Source organism: Stegodyphus dumicola, chromosome 3 (assembly GCF_044657685.1).
Source record: "Stegodyphus dumicola isolate Sdum_Otavi_A_Nest chromosome 3, ASM4465768v1".
Taxonomy (NCBI): domain Eukaryota; kingdom Metazoa; phylum Arthropoda; class Arachnida; order Araneae; family Eresidae; genus Stegodyphus; species Stegodyphus dumicola.
This window is the reverse complement of record NC_140770.1, coordinates 208,891,309-208,909,258: the sequence shown is the minus strand read 5'-3', so window position 1 is coordinate 208,909,258 and position 17,950 is coordinate 208,891,309. Positions and strand designations below refer to the sequence as shown.

The 17,950-nt window shown below is 37.5% G+C and overlaps 1 protein-coding gene across 2 annotated transcripts in view; it reads left to right on the top strand.

Annotated features, from left to right (window-relative positions):
• Positions 1–17,950, top strand: part of LOC118200873 (innexin shaking-B-like) — a 25,622-nt gene extending 7,672 nt beyond the window's left edge. For both annotated transcript variants that reach the window (XM_035372862.2, XM_035372861.2), the window contains exons 2-3: positions 2,638–2,899; positions 15,385–17,950. In XM_035372862.2, coding sequence (XP_035228753.1) covers positions 2,648–2,899; positions 15,385–16,206 — 1,074 coding nt within the window. In that variant the 5' untranslated portion in view covers positions 2,638–2,647 and the 3' untranslated portion in view covers positions 16,207–17,950. The remainder of the gene's footprint in view (positions 1–2,637; positions 2,900–15,384) is intronic.

The following is a 17,950-nucleotide window of genomic DNA, read 5'->3' as shown; positions in this document are numbered from 1 at the left end:
GAAAATGTATATAAATGGCGTGAGAAATTTGTATTGTGACTCATTTTGTGAATAAATAGTAGCTTTAAAATCATATGCTTTCTTGTAGTACCAGAGGGCGGAAATTGCCTTCTTTTACTTCATCTAATGTAGCAACATGTTTACTTTTATATACAAGAATTGAAACAATGACACTTGTATGTGATAATGAATGGAAGCAGGCAATGTTTGAATGCCGCATCTGTAAGTTCAGCTTTGTAATTTAATATGGAAAGTACACTTTAAGGAGCCTTAAATATAAATCTATGGAATAATAGATTTTTATAATAATAAAATAATGGTGTGATATTGATGCTTATCCGAAGGGAATAGGCTATGTATTCTGAAGAATGCGTTTGCGTATTCTTTAATATTTTTATGAAATTTAACACTGGCACTTTTAATATTCCATGAAGTGCAGTGGTTTAGATTTGGTGCATTATACTATTTTCAATACTACTAAGGAGCGTTTATTATCTTTCTAAGGCCTTTATTATAAATTATCAGGATCTTCCAAAAGATTGCTTTTTTTGCTGTATGTTCTGCATATGCATTTTATGTATTACGGTGACTTTTAATGAAAAGTTCGTGATTCCTATCTGTTATTGCCCATAAATTGATAATGGTAAAGCCAAATGTTTGAATACTTATTTCAAAATGTCGCATTAAAGTAAGCAAGTTAGCAGAAGTAACACTAAAAATATACTGTTTCATTTTTGTCATACAGTTTCTTTTTGTACTTTGTTTCTGCTTGTACCCTTCATAAATATATTGTTAATTTTTGGATATTTATAGCTATTCTCAAATCAACTAAGTTCTCAAATCTTCTAAAAGCACCTAGATAATTTTGCGACTGATTTTGAACAATATCCTTATATGAAACTTGGTGTTAAAGGTAGCAGCATCATCAAAAGACGAAGCTAATTAAGTTTTGGGGATGAGGAATGTCAGCTTTGATATTGTTACGAAATGTCTAGCCGCGGTAAGATAGCTTCCCTCCAAATCGGGTTTACGGTTGCCAGAAAATGGCAAGGTAAGGCAGGATAGCCAGATCTCCCATTTAGCGACGAAATTGGCGATATGCCGTAGACGAATGGAGAACCTTCTAGAACGAATGCTTACCGGTTTGGCCCAGAAAGTTCTCGAAAGCAGCCCAAAATCTATATAAACCCTGCCTATACGCTGAGTAGCAGTTGATCGCGACTCTATCGAGTTGATCGTCAGTCTAGTGTTGAGTTGGTCGTCGAGTGTATTGCGAGTTAGTGCATCGCGAAAGTGTGTCTCGTCAGTGTATCGCGAGTTGGTGAATTGAGTGCATCGCGAGTTGTAGTGAACAGAGTCTCGAGAGTACGTAGAGTTCCAAGAACGACCTAACAGAGTCGGGAGTTGTACTCTGGTGCTTTGCCTTGAAGCTGTGAACCATTGACGGAGCGAGATTATTCTAGAACGAATTCTTATCGGTTTGTCCCAGAATATTCTCGAATGTGCCCTGCGTGTACGCGGAGTAGCAGTGTATCGTGAGTTTTCTCGAGTTTATTGTCAAGTGTATCATGAGTTTTATCGTGAAGAGTATCTGGAGTGTGTTAAGCTCCGAAAGCGATCGCCCGAGTCGGGAGCTGTAATCTGGTGCTGTGCCGTGAAGCTGTCTTCACCGTTATAGCCCGATAGCCTGAAGGCTGTGTTGCTGTTGTTTTAGCGTGTTTGTCGTATTTTTTCGACGACTGTAAACGTGTTTTTGGAGTTGTCCTGAGTAACATTGCCTAAATATAAATTGTGTCTGATTCTTCATCAAGTCTTGTCGTCAATCACTCCAAATCCATGAACCCGTGCAAAAACACAACAATATTGAATAAATATGGAGCAAGTACAGACTTTTGAGGAACTCAGCTTAAGCTTCGTTCTGATGGAGAAATTATTTTCAACTTTGAGGTGCCTATCAGAAGTTGAAATTGATTAGTTTATATATTAAGGTTTTGTGCTTAATTCTGCTGAAGGCTTTGTCTAAGAAAATCACTTTTTAAAGTTATTTGAATTATATCCTTCAGTAAGAATGTTTATTAATGCTTAAATACTGATAGTCCGTTTTACATATGCTTTCAAATCCGAATTGTTCAGGATAGAAGAGTATGTAGCGATAGAGAACATCGAATGATATTTAGGATCAATCTTGAACATATTTTGAAAAAAGCAGACAGTTGGGATTTCAGGAGATCTGAATGGGCTGTGATATTAGTCGGTTTAGTTATTTGGAGTTATGTACTTGGTTGTATGCGTGAAAATATGCATGAGATAGTAACATTTCTTTTCTCTCCTTCCTCCGGTTTTTTATTATTATTAAACAAAACAACAAAGTATCGATAAACCTCTGCGCTAAAGGAATTTAATAATTCATATTTATCGAATGTATCGTAGCTTATGTTTAGAAATACTGCTCCTTTTCAAATATTATTAAGTGTTAAATTTTAAATGCAATGATTTTCGCTAGCTTTGAAGACCTCGTAAATCATCTGGTTTTCATGCTTAATTTCAGTTTCATTTTGAATTTGATCTAATGGAGATATGTTCAGATAACTGACGTGCTAAACAATTTAATTAACTACCATTTTCCACTAATTCCAGGTTAATCATCATGATTCACGTATTTAGTGCTTTGAAGGGCTTATTACAAGGTAAGAAAATATACATTGACCATTGGGTGTTCCGACTGCACTACAGATTTACAGTTCTTCTTTTACTGTTCTTTTGCATCATCGTGAGTACCAAACAGTATGCTGGAGAACCCATCAAATGTTCCCCAGATCTGCGTGTTTATTCTGCAGTAGTGGATACTTACTGCTTCATTACTACAACATACACTGTTCAAACAGCCATGAATTTAACGGTAAGAATTCTGAGTGGTGTTTTTTAAATGTTAAATTTATCTGAGTTGCAGTATTCCAGATGATTCAATATATTGATTATTCTTCCTTCTTATATATACTGTTACTCTCTTTTACGTAGTTTTTTTTATGCGTATTTGTAACAAAAACTAGTTTACTTTATGCATTACAGTAAAACCTTGTCGAACGCGGATTTGCGGAAGATGATATACGAGTTATCTTAATTTTTTCATTTAATTTGTCCAATTTTAGAATTTCGTATATACGCGATACGCTGCAGAGTTTCAGCCTCGTTGCTATAGCTTAACCCTTTGTGGCACAGTGTGTCCGGTCTGGACACACCTAAAAATTTCCTTCTGTACGCACAGAAAAATTGAATGAAAAAGGATTTATAGGTTACTCTGAACGTTCTTTATTTATAGTAGATGGCAGCTCAACACAAACCAGTCCATATATTTTAGCCATGTTTAGTTTTTTAAGACCCTCATTTTTCAAAGAAATCTTCCAAATTTTTTAGGGTATAAAAGGATTTGTTTAAAAAAATTCTATGTTATTTTTTTTGGATGTATGCTAATCTCTTTATTCTATATTAGTTTTAAATTTTTACCTTGAAATCTTGCTTAAAATCAAACGTCGAGACTGGGCTCACCGATAATCAGGAGAACTGAGCGTCTGTATTCTTTGTTTCTTCGCATCTGATCGGTCAGTTCATTGACAAGAATGCTCGTTTCAGCACTCTTTTCGAAGCTCTATTCAATCAGTGTGCCACTTTGGGCACACCCACAGAATTAAAATGATAAGTGGTATCTTCACAAAATTTTACTTGTGTACTCTTGTAGGCCTAATTAGACTGCCTACCCTTTTTTTAATCAAAACTCCGACTTTGAAAGGTAGCGTGCCGGAGAGGGTTAAGAAATGGTACAAATTGCAAAAGCAATTAGCGACGAAGGAGGTTTTAGTTATGGAGGAAGGAGACGTCTAAGAATGAATCCAGAATGACTGAAGAATTGGTATCTTCACCATTTCACGGAGAAAGCAGGGATAATGAAGAAAATAAGGATCTGAAATTTAAAACGAATTGTTAAAACATGCATAGGAGCTATCTGGTTTTGCAATAGAGTTTGACCTAAAGAAAGAAGGGGGATATTTCATGAGAGGAAATAAAAAATTCTGCGTTTCTTACTGCGAAACTTCGTGTCAGCCAAGCTAATATCACTAGCTTTTTTCAAAAATCGTTGCATTATCTAACTACTAATTAAAAATACCTTTCAATTAACATTTGTTTCCTTTTTTTTTTCTCTTTTTAATTATTTAGGTTTGTTTGAATTATACAGACCTAGTTGAACTATACTTAACACATTTTTTCCACAGAAAGCTAACTTTGCGGAACGCGATTCCGTGCGCACAGTGTCTTAATGACATAAAAGCCACGTTCTTCAGGGTTTCACTGTATTTAGTATTTTCGAGAACTCGACATTTTCCAGAAATCTGGATTTTGAAACGTATTGTGATATTCAAGTATTCAGATATTGGGTTTCTGCAAATAAAATGGCCGATTTTTTAAGAACAGTGGAAAAAGAAGGGAATAAAAGAATAACAATATCTATACCTGTTTTAATCGGAATAATTTCGAGCAACATCTATGCGTCGTTGTATATATGGCAGAAGGCTATTTATACCATATTTGTAAAAACCAGTATCTGGAAGTGATTAAGTCCTCCATTCCGAAATAAACTGATACGCTGTTGTCAAAGTATTTCTTGAACAAAAAATGTCTCAAGCGCCGAAAAAAATGGTAGCTTATTGGGGGAAATATTAGGGAAGTATAGAGGATGAGACACAGTTTCGTATCTAAAAGGTGTTTAAAACTGTACAGTAGTGCGACGAGCATATGCAAAGTTTTGATGCTCTGTCCACTTTTCACGCTGATACTGTCAGCCGTTATCCTAAAGCAGTAGGACTCTAAGGTCAATTCACTAATGTGGGTTGCTTGAGGTAATATTTATCATGAATTGCCCGCATATCTGTACAGTTTTGATCTGCAGTTATCATTTCACCTCGTTGAAAGAATAAGGAATGAGTAACACCAATGGAAAACTGGAACATCTTTCTTGCAAAAGTGTCTTTAAAGGTCTTTTTGAAGTATCTTTTACTTTCAGCTGCTATGACGAACATGTAAACTTTCTTAAGTATATCCAGTTATAAATTACAGTCGTAATTCAGTGCAAAAAAAAAATTTTTTTTTAATTTCTCAAGATACAAGAGCACACTTTCCGAACACTCGTGGAGTACGGAACCCGCTTGTCGAGCCTCTTTACTTTTCTTTTATTTCTTTGTAAGTGCCCACAAAACAGTTAAAAGTACACATTTATTGTACGGGTGATCTTTTATGCAGTTGTGGATCTGGTACGATTAAATGCTTTAATTCATTAGAATCAATGGAGGAAGGAGGATAGCCACGGTGTTCGTTTTGTAACCTCAGATTTCCTTTAAACTAACGCGAAGTGGTTACTTTCATTGGTTGTTCCTCCAGCGAATGTTTTATTGATGTTTTTTACTGTAGCTGCTGTATAATTTCTCAGTTTGAATTCAAAACGTAGTGCTAGCTTTGTAGGGTTTATATTTTAACTAACATTTATTTCAAGTTTAAACTATCTTTCCTGTCAAGCCTTACTTTTCCCTGGAATTGCCAATGCCAGAGTATGTAAATTTTAGTAGAACGCGCAAGGATTCAAATTGTCAGCGGAAGTAATCTGAGTTAAATAGAAGGGAAACGAGTTCGAAAGTGTGCTTTCTTGCTTCACGGGCGTGGAGGTGGCTAGTTAGAAATTGAAGAACCACGCGTTTCGGCCTGTGTGCTTGCCTCGGCAGATTGTTAATCTTTCAACGTAATATTCAGAAGTTTGCTGAATTGTCAGCGGTATTTTAGAACGCGGTGAGGTTAGTTACGTTTAGAGAGCCTCGTAGTTAGTCACTTGTTATTATCTCTTTTCAGTTTCTTATTTTTATTTTACCGCCCGGTCGGTGTGGTTTGTGAGCGTCAAGAGCACGCACTTGTAATTTCTAAAGTTGAATAAAAAGGGATTTAAACCCTTCTCAAGACTTTGTCTACTTTCCAGTTCTCAGCAGTCACCACTATTGTTGCGTGCAGGTTGGAAGCGCACAACATTACAGCTTAATTGACTGTGTTCAGTGATTGACTTGATGCTAATATTATTAAACGAAAATAAATACGATCACTCACGGTCAGCGTTATCACATGACATAAAAATATTGGCATAAATATTTTCTGTGAGTTTACATATTTCATCATATATTACATATGAGTTTACGTTATATAAAACTCACAGAAGTTTCGAATTAGAAAATGGGATTATATCAAACTATACTGTGTACGTCAGACATTTTATGCACTATTGATACCAGGTTTGATTAACTGAATAAAGTAATTTGGATAGCCGCTAACTCTCCCGGTTTTACTTAAAGCTCCTGGTAGATACCGATTTTCGAAATTTTAAATTTTTACTCTGTATTAAGGGAAACATTTCACAGCAATAAATGAAAATAATAGAACTAAATAGACTAAAAAGTGTTCAAATTCCATTCCCCTATCTCTAGCGGTTTTTAGTATAATTTTTCTTATCAGCGCAAAAGGGCTATTAGTCTCGAAACACAATTTTGTATTGATTCACTCTTAAGTGAATGCTGTAAATAAGTTCTTTCACTTTCATTCGAATCTCTCGCAATTTGGAGAAATGTAAATATTTCAAATTTAATTTGTCTGCTTTTGATTAGCAAACTAAGGTATTTAAAAGCGGCAAATGCAAATCTTAAGATTATTATTATCTTACTTTTCAATCCGTTTGCTTTAATTAAAAATCTGATGTGAACACTACATGACTTCTTTATATGGCCTATTCAATTATACACAATTTTTACTGCATTTCATTTAAACTTATTTACTCGAATTCCTGAGAGAGAGAGATCTTATTCATTAATTCAGTTCTCACAGAAAAAATACATAAATACTCAAAACATTTTTATTAAAAATTGTAAAATATAGAAAAATATAAAAACACCAAATACAGTGAGTGTAAAAAAAATTACAATCAAAATTACAGTTACTACGCAAAAGCAAGCAATTCAGCCAGCGGGCAAGAAAGCAGATTTTCCGACGCACAAAACTAAAAGTTTGCTTTTGGTCCCACTCCCCAAAAAGACACTAAAGGTGTAGAAACTGACTTTTAATTCACTACTCTACTAAGAAAATGTAAACAAATCGCCGTTCTTAACTGGCCACTTAAACTTTTAAATTGTTGATAGTTCTACAATTATTGCATGCAAATTAGCTAAAGGCATAAAAATCACACAATTCAATCACTTTTAAAGCAAACAATGCACAATTTACCAACATATAAGAATAAAAAACTGTGCTCACCAAGCTAGGCAATATAATAAGAATATATATATATCAAGCATAGGTCAGCTTGCAACACCATGAAGAAAAGCAAATATAAAAAAACAGTATTGCCTAAACAGTATGGCATGAAGACAAAATGATTAAATTTGTAAGCATTTTTGGAGGTTTACAAGGATGCGAAGTTAGTATAAACAGCTGCCACCCTGGCAGCTAAAACGGGCCTTACCGCGTTAGGAATAGAGTCAAACTGGACTTGGATGACAGAAACGGACAACTCATACCATGCTGCTTGAAGTCTATGCCATGCTTTATCAATCGTATTAGCTGCATAGGAATTGCGGACTAGTCAACCCATGACCAGATGTCTTCAGTGGATGACAGATTTTTGAGACTGTGCAGGCCAGGCCAGGGCAGCAATCTAATACCCTGCGTATCGTGGAAGGTCAGAACACAATGTGCAACATGTGGTCTTGCATTATCCTGTTGGAACATGGCGTTTGGGGGCCTCGAAGATAAGGCACAGCTACTGGACGTAAGATGTCAGAAATGCATCCATCTGAGTTCAAATTACCGTCGATCCTAACTAGAGATGTGTGTGTCGTGTACCCAATGGCTTTGCACCGAAAACAGCAATCCGTATGGAATCCTCCACAAGCTAGCCTCAAGTAAAATATATCAGCCAGCTCAAATCTTCATGCAGCCACCAAATACAAGCAACGACAATCCAGTACAAAATACAGCCACCACAATCCTTAACGGAGTCTTCCCCACAGACAACGCGGAGGAAGATACGCCAGCACAGAAAATTGTTCGCATGAATACCACCATCCCACCGACTCCACGTGATATACCATTTAGTGACAAGGAAGTCAAGCAAATTTTGCAACACCTACCCCTGAAAATGGCCCCCGGTCCAGACGGCTTGGACTATAGCATCATCAAAGTTGCCTACAAAGCACGTCCCTCCTTCTTCTACAAATTCTTTAACCAACTGTTTGACAACCAAATATTCCCGCAGGCATTCAAGAAAGGACAAGTTGTCCTATTCCTGAAAAAGAATAAAAGCCCGCAAGACCCGCGCTCTTTTCGCCCGATATGCCTTTTGCCAACCCTGGGCAAAATTTACGAGAAATTAATTGTTAACAGACTAAAATATCATCTCCATAGCAACAATCATCTCAGCCCCAGGCAGTATGGCTTTCGCACTGGTCTGTCCACTACGCACGCCCTCTGCAAAATTCGTGAAACAATTCAACGCAATAGCACCACAGGTTTCCATACAGCTTTCATATCCATTGACCTCCAGAGTGCGTTTGACACACTCTGGTGGCCAGCGATAAGACAGGCCCTCCGAGACGCACAGTGTCCATCCAACCTCTTCAGCGTTTTTAGTAGTTATCTAGAGAATCGTAGTCTTCTCATAGCCATCAACAATGACACTACCTTCAAAGTGCAAGAAAGAGGATGTCCCCAAGGCTCTTGTGCTGGACCGATTCTCTGGAATTTAACATTCAACTGTGTACTGGATGCAAACTGGCCACGACATACAAGTGTCATCGCCTACGCAGACGACGCAGCTCTTCTTGTCAAAGGTCGCACTCGTGCGGAGCTCGAGAAAAACGGCACCGAAGTCTGCTCCCTCCTCGCCAATATCTGCAGCAACTTAAAGCTTACAATCTCTACCGCAAAGTCATCAGCAATAATAATACCCAAAGCAGGCACGAATCCAACGCGCCGCCCCTGCATCAAACTACAAGGAGCCAACATAAAGATTGTCCAAACGCTAAAATACCTAGGTGTAATATGGGATAAAAAACTAACCTGGATCCCTCACATCCAAGAACTAAAAAACAAAACATCAGCTATAGCCAGAAAGGCCCGCGCCTTCCAAGATAAAAACTGGGGTCAGAATCATCATATTCAGAAGATCCTCTACCATGTGGTAGCTGAAAAAATAGTCTTGTATGCTGCTGCCGTATGGGCCCAACCGATGGGAGGACGAAAGATCAAACATCTTACATCTCTTCAACGACCATTCGCCCTGAATCTCTGTAAAGCGTACCGCACCACAGCCACCAGCTCAGCGACAGTCCTTGCAGGGCTCATTCCACTCCACATACGGGCAGAACAAGAGGCAGTGTACACCACCCTCATATACCTCCGCAAAGATGCAACATTTGGCAACATAACATACAGCCCTCTGCAATTTCAAAGCCTAGGTAACACTCTTCACACTCATCCTGCACGTAAAGGCACAGGAATAAGAATTACCATCTCACGGATACAGCCACTGTCAATGACGCGAGTTTCAAGGGATACGCAAATATACACCGACGGCTCTAAGCAGGAAGATGGAGTAGGCAGCGCCTTTTGCACACTATGACAAAGGAAGAATCAACCATGTATGGAAAGGACGCCTTGACTTAAACAACAGTGTGTTCCAGGCGGAGGTGCAAGCAATTATAACCGCGGTAGATTACATTTTCAATAATAATATAGAACGGGCGAAAATTTTCACTGACAGTATGTCAACGCTTCTAGCACTAGATAATCACAACCACACCTCGCCCTTGATCATCAAATTACAACAACTTTTACAGCGCAACCCGCAGAAACATCTCTCCTTAACATGGATCAAGGCACATGCAGAAAATGAGGGGAATGAAGCAGCTGATAGCCTGGCCAAGCAAGCAGCCACTGATCCAGAAGCTGAAAAAATCACAATCCCAGCCCCTCCTTCCTACCTCAAAGGGCTATTACGGGGTCAAGGCCTAAATCTTTGGCAGGAAGACTGGACGCACTGCACAACTGGAAGACGTACATACAGCTACCTCCCGAAAGTCAGCACTGAACGCAACATTGCAATAGCTCCTCTTACGGCTTATATTACGGGACACGGCCCATTCCCGACCTACTTCAATAGACATGGCATAACAACCACGGACATATGCGCCTGCGGAGCGGAAGGCTCCCCAGACCACTATGTTTTTGAATGCCATCTGAGAGCAGGAAATCACCTCCCTCTTCCTATCAACAATAGTGAAGCTTATCACCGCTTCCTTATAAAGCACAAACCGGCAGTAAATACAATTTGCAAAGTTGTTAACAAGCTCAAGAGAATGGGCCAAGATTTGTGCTCTCCTCATTAACCAAAACTCTCAAGACATGATACACTAACTAAGTCAGCATGCAGTTCCACATTCTCAGACACATAAGTCTACTCCTAAAATTTACATAAGTCCCTATTACAGACACCTTTCAAATAATGTACAATCAAATGTATTTAACATTTCCTCTTCTGTATATGCATAATACTTAATTTTTTTAATTTTTATTTATTTTATTTTATTTTATTTATTTATTTATTTATTTTTTCCCTATGAGCCTGTATTTTGATCCTATTATTTTGTAACTGTATTTTTGTATCTGTATATTTAATTTGTATTTTTATTAGAATTTTATTGTGAATGTGCAAAATTACCATAGCAAATTGCAACAACAAATGTCAAAACGGTAAAACGAATGCAATCTGCCCTTGTATGGCCATGTAAATGATCTTGTTAACATCCTAAAAAGCTCCCGAGGCGGCCTCTTGAGGCCCCAGGGAGTTGTTCCTGGTTAGTGGAGGGCGCGGGACACATGCCTGTTTACCTCTGTTAGACATCAGGCGTCCCCGTCCTCCGTTACCAACCAACCAACCCAATGGCTGTCCAAACTATCACACCAGGTGCAGGGCCCCTATGCCGATATCGAATGCAATCAGGTGACGTGCGGTCTCCTCGGACACTTCAGACACGTATACGGCCATCAGAATACTGCACGTAGAACCGGGACTCTTTTGAAAAGACGACATTTTGCCACTCCTGTGTCCAGCTTTGTCATTTGTCGCACCATAGTCGCCGTCTCTCTCTGTGCTTCATTGTCAAGAGAAGGCGAAACCTCGACGCAACTTACGAGCTGATACTGAGCGTGCTGCAAACATAGCCATTTCCTGACTAATGGTAATAGTCCGTGATGTGGTCGTTCGGTTTTGCAGAGCTGACCTGACAATATTGTCTGTCCTCTCTGGTCATGGGAGGGAGTTGAATTCGTGCACGCCGTTGAGTATGACCCTCAGCAATCCATTGATTCCATATTCGCATGACAGTGATTGGATGTCGACCAGTGCGACAGGCGATATCACGAAATGATAATCTACACTTTTGATGGGCAACGATCTTGCCTCTCGAATTTCCAAACTAGCTGGTAAGCATTACCTCTTCTTATCCGAGTCATAACATGATATTTTGGGCAAACTCCGACCTTTCAAAGCACTTTCCGAATGAGAAATCCACTACACAACTTTTCTTTTATGCAGTGATTCAGATGTTCCTGCTTTGTCTAATTGCGCTGAGATACTAATCCATTTGTATATCCCAACTTCTTCCTTTAATGTGATTGTGCCGTTCGTCAGATCATTCCTTTCGGGTCAAGCAATTTTAATGGCCAGTAGTGTATATGTATATTTATATATGATGTTATAGCAGTCTCATGTACAAAATTTCAATGTTCTAGGGCTACTCGTTCTGGAGTTGCGAAATACGTACGTACAGACGTCAAGAAAAAAATCTTTTCTAAATCTATTTTAAATCTAATTTATAATTCTTTTTGGAAAACACAGTCCATTAATATGTCCGTACGTAAAGATGTTACACAAAATCATCGTTCAAATGGTTTCGAGGGCGGTTGAAATGGATATTTCCTTTGAAATATGATATCCGATACTTTTCGCGATTACAATACTTCCATTACATCGTACAAGCATGTAAAAATGCATTTAATTCCTGATAAATCTAATTAGAAACATTAAATCTTAACTCTCTCAGTTTTCTTTTTAAATTTGATCTAATTATCTTAATATGCTACAGATTATTTGTAGAACTTTCAATGAAGATTCAACCAATATTCAAACACTTAATATTTGTATTGTATTTTGTGTAACTTTACTAACTAAGTTACATTAAGTTACATTAATTACTAAGTTTACTTACACAATATTATGTATATTAATTGTTACTTTTTTCGTGGTATGTAAAAGTGTTTTGATTGATTCCTTCCTTATTCAGAATTTTCTCAGTATAAAGGGGAAGAAAATTACAAAATAAAATTAACGAAAGAACATAATATTTAAAATATCTAAACATTTTTATATTTTGTATAATAATCATATAGAAAATTATTCTAATTTGAGTCATGTACACTCTTAGACCAAAAAAAAGGAGTTGACGCACCAAGAAGGAGTTATCCGAATGGGACGAAAATCGGTAGAAGATGTACATGTAGAAAAGTAGTACATGTACAGAAAAACAAATGATTACAGTTTGAGAAAAATTAGATGATTTATTGAAGTGATAGAGCTTCACAAAGTGAAAAAGTCAGTACAGTCAAAAGTCGTTAATTCGGACACCCATAATCCGGGCCTCAAAGCTACAAACTTTCTGCGCATGCGTCGCGTTGACGCAGGCGCATAGGCGTTTACGCGTGCGCGTAAGACCTTTACGGCTGCGAATATGCGTGTGCGGAAGTGCATAATATGTTTACGCATGCGCATTTAATGTATAACGGACGGTATAAGCTAAAAATGATCTAATTCAGGTAATGTTGCATTTTGCGTTGTTCCTTAATCTTCGAATTGGATCCGGCTTATTATTTTTTTGCAGACTGTTAGAGCAATTTTATAAAAGTAAGCTTGAACTTTCGATTATGTCAAATAGAATTTCCGATATATATATTTACTAATATGTAAAGAATCTAAAAAGCGAAAGTATGTTTTGAAATCCGAAATCTGTTTATCAATTTCACGCTGCTCTGCGACAGGGGGGGGGGGAGAAACGCCGCGGCGCGCAATGAATTGGAAGTTGATCTGTCAGCACTATCCTTATCTTCAGGGCAGATGTTTTTATTTTATTTGGCTTATAATTCCTTACTAAATGTAGTATTTCATCTCGATGTACTCCGTCTTTGATAGGATTTAAATCAAGTTCCTCGTCATTATAATTCGCTTCCGACAGTGAAGAAAGTGACAGAGAGGCTATTGAAAACGAAAACATTTCGATTGACAAATTAGTCGGTATTCTCGACACAGCAATTATAGGACTTGAACGGCGGAACTTTGTAACTAAAGAAATTATGTCTGTTTAATAAAATTAAAAAGAAAGTATTATCACATGAAACGAAGCAACTTAAACAACTTACATTGAAAGAAATGTTTAATAAAGTAAACAAATAAATAATAAGCCTTTTTTATACTCTTTAGATCATAATTGTTCTTTATTTCATAAATTACGGTTTCATATTTTTAATTTTGTAATTTCTGCATGCCATCTTACCAGATTTAAACTGTTCATCTATAATCCGGAATCGCCGAAGTCACGACGACTCCGGATTAACGACTTTTGACTGTAATTCGTTTGTCCACCTCTAGCCCTTATGCAAGCAGTTATTCGGCTTGGTATCGATTGATAGAATTTGCGGATGTCCTCCTGAGGGATATCGTGCCAAATTCTGTCCAATTGGCGCGTTAGATCGTCAGCATCCCGAGCTGGTTGGAGGACCCTGCCCATAATGCTCCAAACGTGCTCAATAGGAGAGAGATCCGGCGACCTTGCTGGCCAAGGTAATGTTCGGCAAGCCCTAAGGTAAGCAGTAGAAGCTTGTGCAGTGTGGGGGCGGACATTATTTTGCTGAAATGTAAGCCCAGGGTGGCGTGACATGAAGGGGCAACACAACGGGCCTTAGATTTTCGCCAAAGTACCGCTGTGCTGTAAGTTTGTGACGGATGACAACCAAAGGGTTCCTATTATGAAATGAAATGGCACCCCCAGACCATCACTCCTGGTTGTCGGCTGTCTGCTGGAAGACAAGTTGGTATCACACTGCTGTCTGGGGTGTCTCCAGACTCGCCTTCGCTGGTTATCAGGGCTCAGTTCAAAGCAGGACTCATCACTGAAGGCTATTCTACTCCAGTCAGTGACATTCCAGTGCGAATGAGCCCGACACCACTGCAAATAACGAGCTTGACGTTGTACAGAGGTCAATGGTAGTCGGCGCAAGGGACGCCGTGACCTCAGCCCCCTTTCTGTGAGACGTCTATGAATGGTCCTTGCGGTCACTGAAACACTTAGTTGCACGTACAATCGATGATAATGATGCATCTGAGGCTGTGAGTGCCGCTCTGACGATTGCTCGGTCTTCACGTTCTGCCGTTTCTCTTGGACTACCGCTTCCTTCTTGACGCTGTGTGCGGCCATAGTTCACCCATCGCTCCTGCTCAAATGTCGAGCTAGTCGCCGATAAGTCCAACCGGCTTCTTTGAGTCCAACTACACGACCTCTCTTAAATTCTGACATCTGCGCATATCGTTTGTGCATCTGTATGCGAGGCATAGTTACTGTCTACCAGAGTACACGGAATGAAATTCGTGAAGAATTTATGACCTGAATCGTAATTTCTCCTCTTAAATATCCTGCCAGTTGCGCAGATCAGATGCGCTGTAGCGACAACCGTTCATTCATTGCAGCCAAAATGTAAAATTTGTATTTTCCGTCGAAACCTGTATGTGTATGCATATCAATTTGTGTTCAATTTGCTTTATATCTTCTCGGTGCGTCGTGGCGCGCCCTTTTTACCCCCTAATTTCGCAGCTATGAATTTGTGACTAATGTTTAAAATAAAGCAACTTATTTATACTCAGACCTTTTCCTTGTATGATTTTATGTTCATAAATTTAATCGTCTGTACGCTGTTTGTAAATTTTTATTTATTAGTAATTATTAAATTATTCCTAATCATTGGTTTTTAAGTGCATTTATTTGATACTGATTATTTTATTCTTCGTTCAGAGGATGAGAAAAATTTAAATGAGGAGCGTTTAATGTATTTATAAGAAGTATTGTTTGCATGTACTTATTTCGTTTTGAGAAAATAAAAGTTACGTTTTTAATTTTTGGTTATAGTGTAAAAACTGTAATTTCTACTTCGTCATAATTTGGTGTCGACTTTCTTAAATCCTTTCTTTATTTATTGCAGCCCAGCCAAGGAGCTCCTCATCCTGGTGTCTCTTCATCTCAAGATGAAAGTAATTATATTTATCACGCGTATTATCAATGGATCGGATTCCTGTTGTTCTTTCAGAGTGTATTATTTTACTTTCCGCACTGGCTGTGGAAGAATTTTGAAGGTGGAAAGCTTTCTTGGCTTTTAGAGAGGGACATCAGGTTTTGCTCTAAAGAAGAAAAAAACAAGTGTAAAGATCTAATAATTTCTCATCTCCGGACAATATGGCACATCGATAGCACCTATATTTTCAAGTACTTCCTGTGTGAGATCTTGTGTTTAGTGAACTTAATAGGACAAATGATGCTTCTTGATCTAGTACTCAATGGACAATTCTATTCATTCGGCATCGAAGCTGTTCATTATTTAAGAAATTATACTAACCTGAAATCGAATCCATTTTTAAAAGTTTTTCCTAGAGTCACCAGCTGCACATTTCGGTACTTCGGGGAAACAGGTAAAGTTAGAAGCGTGTCTGTGCTTTGCATACTTGCGATCAATATTGTGAACGAGAAGATATTCTTGATCTTGTGGTTCTGGTTCATCATCTTACTTATAATAACATCATTGGCTTTCATAGCTCGTGTAGTAATATTCTTTTTTAAGGCCGTATTGTTGCATTTCTTTCGCCTTAATTTCCGAGTTCTGCGCCCGGATGATTTAAGAGTTATTACAGAAACTGGTAATATGAGTAATTTACTCTTTGTTTACTTTCTGGGAAAAAACATGGAACATAATTACTTTAACGATGTAATTATGGATTTTGTTGCAATATTACAAGGCAAAGCGCACTAAAAAATCGAAAATTAGATTCCCCCCCAATAGTAGCAGTTTCTATCCAGAGAGAAGAACCTGTTTGTCAAAAATTTGTGGGAAACTATATAAATACAAAAAAAGTATAAAATTAACAGAGCAATAACATTGTCTTTTGGCGTAGATTTTAGTCAAGACTTTATCAATTTCGTGGGCAAACAGGTAGAGGTCCCTCTTCATCAGGAGCAAAGAAATTAAAGCCACGGTTGTATTTATACCCAAAAAAGATTAAAGTGAAGGTAGCGCCATCTATCATCAGAAATAGCAAGGAAAATTGAAAAATTAAGTTAAAAGAATTGTAGAAACGTTAAGAAGTACTGGATTAAACTCATTAACTAAACAAGATAAAGCTTTGTGAATCTGAAAAGCTTAAAGAAAATCCAATTCGCCAAAGAAAGAAGACTTTTGGATAATTTTTGCAGATTGAAAGTCAAAATTGTGAAATTTCCCACTAATAATTAGCTATCGAAGGCATGCAAATTTCGCCTTTTCCGATATAAGATTGGTTGGTATTCCATGATATGAAACTTTAACGTTATTTTAGTTTGGCCGATATATATCAAACCACACTGACAAGAAATGCTATAAATTCTCCAAGAATTAATGCCAGAAATTAAGAATCGAACCATGGATAGGCCAGAAAATGGAACTTCTGGAGAATCTATGCAATTTTGTAACCGACAGAAGGATGAAATGAGAGCACAATAAGGTTATTAATATTATTTTTAACAGCAGATTGTCTTCTTTGTTGGAAAGATAAAATTTTTTAAAGACTTTATCAATGACCACGGGAGAAAGTCCTCAGCCAATTGTAATTAATCTCAAGTAATTGATTTCAGTTGCAAGCAAAAATTCTGAGGAGCAAATTTCCAAATTTGATGAGGCTCTACCGTAAACCTTTTTCTGTTTGTTTGTCTCCCCATGCTAGGTTATGTCACTCGATTTAAGCACAAAATGGTTTCTTTATACTATTATGTATTTCGCCACTTATTTCTTGGGAAATTTGTAGCATTCCTTGTCATTGTGATTTGACATATATCGACCGAACTAAAAGAGCGTTAAAATTTCGCATCAAGAAACTCGAGGCTTATGTCCGAAAAGGCGAAATTGACATGTCTTCGATAGTTAATCATAGTTGGAAATTTAATTACAATTTTGACTTTCGGCGTACAAAAGTTATCAAAAACGTGGATTTTCTTGAAGGTTTTCACATTTATAAAGATCTATCTTGTTTAGTTAATAGCTGTAATTCCAATCCAGTCCTTGCTAACGCTTTTAAAATTCTGTTAATTTTTAAAATTTTCATTAATATCTCTGCTGACAGATGCGTTACCTTGTCGTTTGTTTTACTCCTTTTGGATATAAATACAACCATGGCTTTCCCTTCGTTACAGATTTCTTTGCTTCTTACGAAGAAGGACCTGTACTTGTTTGTCATCGAAATCAATAGGCTTGATTAAAATCTATACCAAACACAAAGTTGCTGCCTTGTTAATTTGATGTTTTACTTTGGCGTGTTTCTCTTCTCTTTTAGTTTGTTTTTCTTGCTTTTGCCTATAAGGATGTTGCCTTATTAATTTTATGTTTCTGCTTTTGCCTATTTAGAATTGCCAAATAAAATAAATGTTGTATTTATTGCTGTGAAATGCTATAACCAACATGAAAATGAATAAATAACATTTACGAAAATAAAATGCTGTAAATTTTCTAAAAAATATTTATGTTA